Source organism: Hakea prostrata, chromosome 6 (assembly GCF_041222555.1).
Source record: "Hakea prostrata isolate BN-2017 chromosome 6, UWA_Hpros_2, whole genome shotgun sequence".
Classification (NCBI taxonomy): Eukaryota; Viridiplantae; Streptophyta; class Magnoliopsida; order Proteales; family Proteaceae; genus Hakea; species Hakea prostrata.
In genome coordinates, this window is record NC_142605.1 from 8845035 (window position 1) to 8848373 (window position 3339).

Below are 3339 nucleotides of genomic sequence, written 5' to 3' on the forward strand. Positions count from 1 at the left end.
GCTACATTTGATCTTTTATTGTCAATCAAGAACTGCACACCTTCCGTGGAATTGTTACAAAAAATAAATTATTTTCACTTTTTGATACATCTGGCGCATATTTCATGGTTTCCAAGTTTCAATAATCTGGAAATGATAGTTCATCATGGAAAACAACAATTAAATGGGGACTAAAATTTGATACAAATGAAGCAATCAATTGGAAGAAAAATATATATAATAATAATAATACAATAGACACTATTTTTTTTCCTTTTTTTTTTTTTTTGGTACGGTATAAACCTATGAATTTCTTCTAAACTATGATTCTCCATTTTTTAAAGCAAACCATGAATGGAGACTTTTAGAATGTGCAGAGCAACAGTTCAGAAATCTCCTTCTGCTATGATGTGATGGGCCAAGATAGGCCAGATGATTGGCTGCAAAAATGATAAATGTCAACTGTCATTATCTACAATCACCTAAAAAAGTAGAAGAAACAAACGAATAAGGGAAGATTGAGCTAAAAGATTAAGAGATGAATACTCACTTCATTAATTCTTTCCAACAAAAATCACTGGTATCGTTATCCAGATTGAATTCTCCCAAGGCATCAAAACTGGTTGAGGGAGCTGAGATTTCTTTCGGGATGAACTTGCCATCCAGTTGGCACACTGTGGTAGAGTCTGATGAGGTTGCTGAAACTGATGCAGCAGTGAGGTTTGGATAAGGAGTGGCATATGAAGAACTGTTAAAGTTATTGTTGCTGTTGTTGTAGTAGATGTTCTCATTGTCGAGAACACTGGCTGATTGTGAGACTCCAAAGCCAGGAAAACTAGATTGCATTTGAGAAGGGTTGAGAGAGAGGTCAAGTGGGGTGTTGAGAAGTCCTTGGAATTGGTTGTTTGATTGGACATATCCATTCAGGACACAATCTTGAAGATGATTTAAACCCAAGAGATTAACTGCTTCCATATTTGCAGGTGCAGAAGAGTTGACGAGTTGAATTAGATTCAAAACTTTGATTTTGGCCAACTCTGCAGCATCTACTTGTAGCCTGAGAGCACCATCCAAGGGATTCATCTGATTGAGAAGACTTGCAGCAGCTAACAAATGAGGCAGTTCTGAAAGGAAAGTGAGATCAGTTCTTGGTCTGTGGGTTATTGGATCAATACCCATTTGAAGTAGCTTTTTCCTCAGATGTGTGTTCCAGAAGTTCTTGATCTCATTATCAGTTCTTCCAGGGAGATGGGCAGCAATTGCTGACCATCTGCAGCAATAGAAACGAAAGAAACTAAATCAGTTCATGCATGGGAAAATATTTCTAAAACCAGTCAATTCAAGCAAAAAAGACTCACTTGTTTCCAAGAACTGAGTGAAGTTGGATAATAGTTCGCTCTTCTTCCTCAGAGAATTTTCCTCTTTTGATATCTGGTCTTAGATAATTAGTCCATCTTAATCTGCAACTCTTCCCACATCTGTTCAATCCTGCAAGCTTTGGAAGGGCTCTCCAGCTTCCGTGGCCATGTTTCTGAATATAATCCATGAGCTTCTGATCTTCTTCTGGTGTCCATGGACCCTTCTTCAAACCTGTTTCCTCACAACAAGGTGATCTCCCCATCATTCCTGTAAGTACAGATTGAAATCAATCTCTATATCAAATCTGTATTCTGGGTGATCAAGTAGGTCTAGGCAATAACAAAATAGTTGAATAACAAACAATGGAAGAAATAGAGAAACCAACCTGAGAGGCTGATATTAGATTATGTGTTAGTGAATAAAAGTAAGATCTAGTTGGGAAAATCTAAGAGAGAGGTGCTGCTTTTATAGTGCTTTAATGCTTGGAAACAACAAGGCTTTTCAATCCGATACACTTTGTGTGTGGAAGACGCATTTGCCCACGACAAGAAGTCAATGTGATATCATTGCAAAGGAAATCAACAAACATGTCAAAATGAGTCATTTTAATATTAATAATTTAATGCTTATATTAACGTTCCAAAATTATCCTATTATCTTCTTGTTAATCATTTTTTTTTCTTTTTCTTTCAGTAAACGTACGTTAATCCTACAAGGTAAGAAATATGCGTAGATATCAAATGTGAACATAAGTTATGAACTAGAAGTGTTTCTTCTAATATTAAATCCTTAATCAATGAAACAATAACTTGAGAAAGAAACTACTAAAATATTTTAAATGCATCAACAAGTTTTAGGATCTATCCACCATTTGTAAATGCATTCTCCCTGATTTCTAAGTGCTGATCGAAGAAGAAATTAAACTTCTGTCAGAGAGAGTTGCACTTAATGGTTACCTATTTCGGTTAACAAAAAAGATAAAATAAATAGGAGAAAAATGACTTTTAGGTAGTCTTGAGTTGTGCTCTCTCCACACTTCTTTACCTCTCATTTATGAGGGGGTCTCAGTTGTGAGCACTAACAATATGGACAAAAAATAGGTTATTTTTGAATATATGATAAAGGGATGTCGGCGAAGTACAATCCTCTACCCTCGCAAGTAAAAGATTTCAACTCTTCTTTGGAATGAGTTATGAGTTTATCATTAACCAGATCATAGATGTCTCTCATAGTTTTATTATTTGGACTTTTGGAGGGCTTGGATGTCTTCCTTATCTACTCAGTATTTTTTCACAGCAACTGCTAAGATCACCAATTCAATCAAAATCAAGAATAAAAGATTAGACTGTTGAACTGCTAATCCACCTCCAACATTGCTATCAATAAAGATATAACCCATATCATAGGAAGATGTTGAATACTCGAAAACCTATACATCTTGATTTTAGATCTATACATGTCATTCATCTCTTCCCACCAGGAGGTGTGTTCCAATCTCAATAAAGCAAATTGGCTTTAAATTAATCATTTTATACTCTCACGTGCTTAGTCATTTGTACATGGAAGTCCTTTTTTTTTATCGATACTTTTTTATATAGGTTAATGATGTGCATGAACTATTTGCAGCAAAAAAGAGAATGCTAAGATGGATGAGTAACAAAAGCAAGAAGTAGAAGAGAATGAATGATCTTATTATAGATGACCTAAGAATAGCTCCGATAAATGATAAACTATAAGAAAGTCGATTGAGGTAGTATGACCACATTCAATAAGGCCTTTGAATGCCCATATATAGAGAAACTATTTAATCCTGATTGAAAGAATTAGAAGACCTAAGGATATATCTAAGATAACTTTAACGGAAGTGGTAAGAAATTATATGAATATCTTAGTCTTCGTATCTAGTATAACTTCAAAACAAAGCTATTGGAAGGTAAAAATTCATGTAGCCGACCCCATTTAATTGAGACAATGCTTATCAAGGGCCACATATACACTACT

General features: G+C 35.0%; 1 protein-coding gene across 1 annotated transcript; it reads right to left on the bottom strand.

Moving 5' to 3' along the window:
* Positions 1–203: 203 nt before the first annotated feature.
* LOC149012202 (transcription factor MYB93-like) lies at positions 204–1767 on the bottom strand. The gene is made up of 4 exons (XM_089159226.1): positions 1724–1767; positions 1338–1605; positions 530–1249; positions 204–419 (listed from the first exon to the last, which is right to left on the bottom strand). The coding sequence occupies exons 2-4, from the start codon at positions 1601–1603 to the stop codon at positions 383–385; spliced, it is 1023 nt and encodes a 340-aa protein (XP_089015352.1). The 5' UTR covers positions 1604–1605; positions 1724–1767; the 3' UTR covers positions 204–382.
* Between the last annotated feature and the right edge of the window lie 1572 nt (positions 1768–3339).

Bases quoted from the DNA above. Each gene is read 5' to 3' on its own strand.
- LOC149012202 (XM_089159226.1), bottom strand. From the start codon at position 1,603: ATGATGGGGAGATCACCTTGTTGTGAGGAAACAGGTTTGAAGAAGGGT. The intron at 1,250-1,337 runs GTGAGTCTTTTT...CTATTGCTGCAG, and splicing joins CACTCAGTTCTTGGAAACAA to ATGGTCAGCAATTGCTGCCC. The intron at 420-529 runs GTGAGTATTCAT...TCATTTTTGCAG, and splicing joins TGTTGGAAAGAATTAATGAA to CCAATCATCTGGCCTATCTT.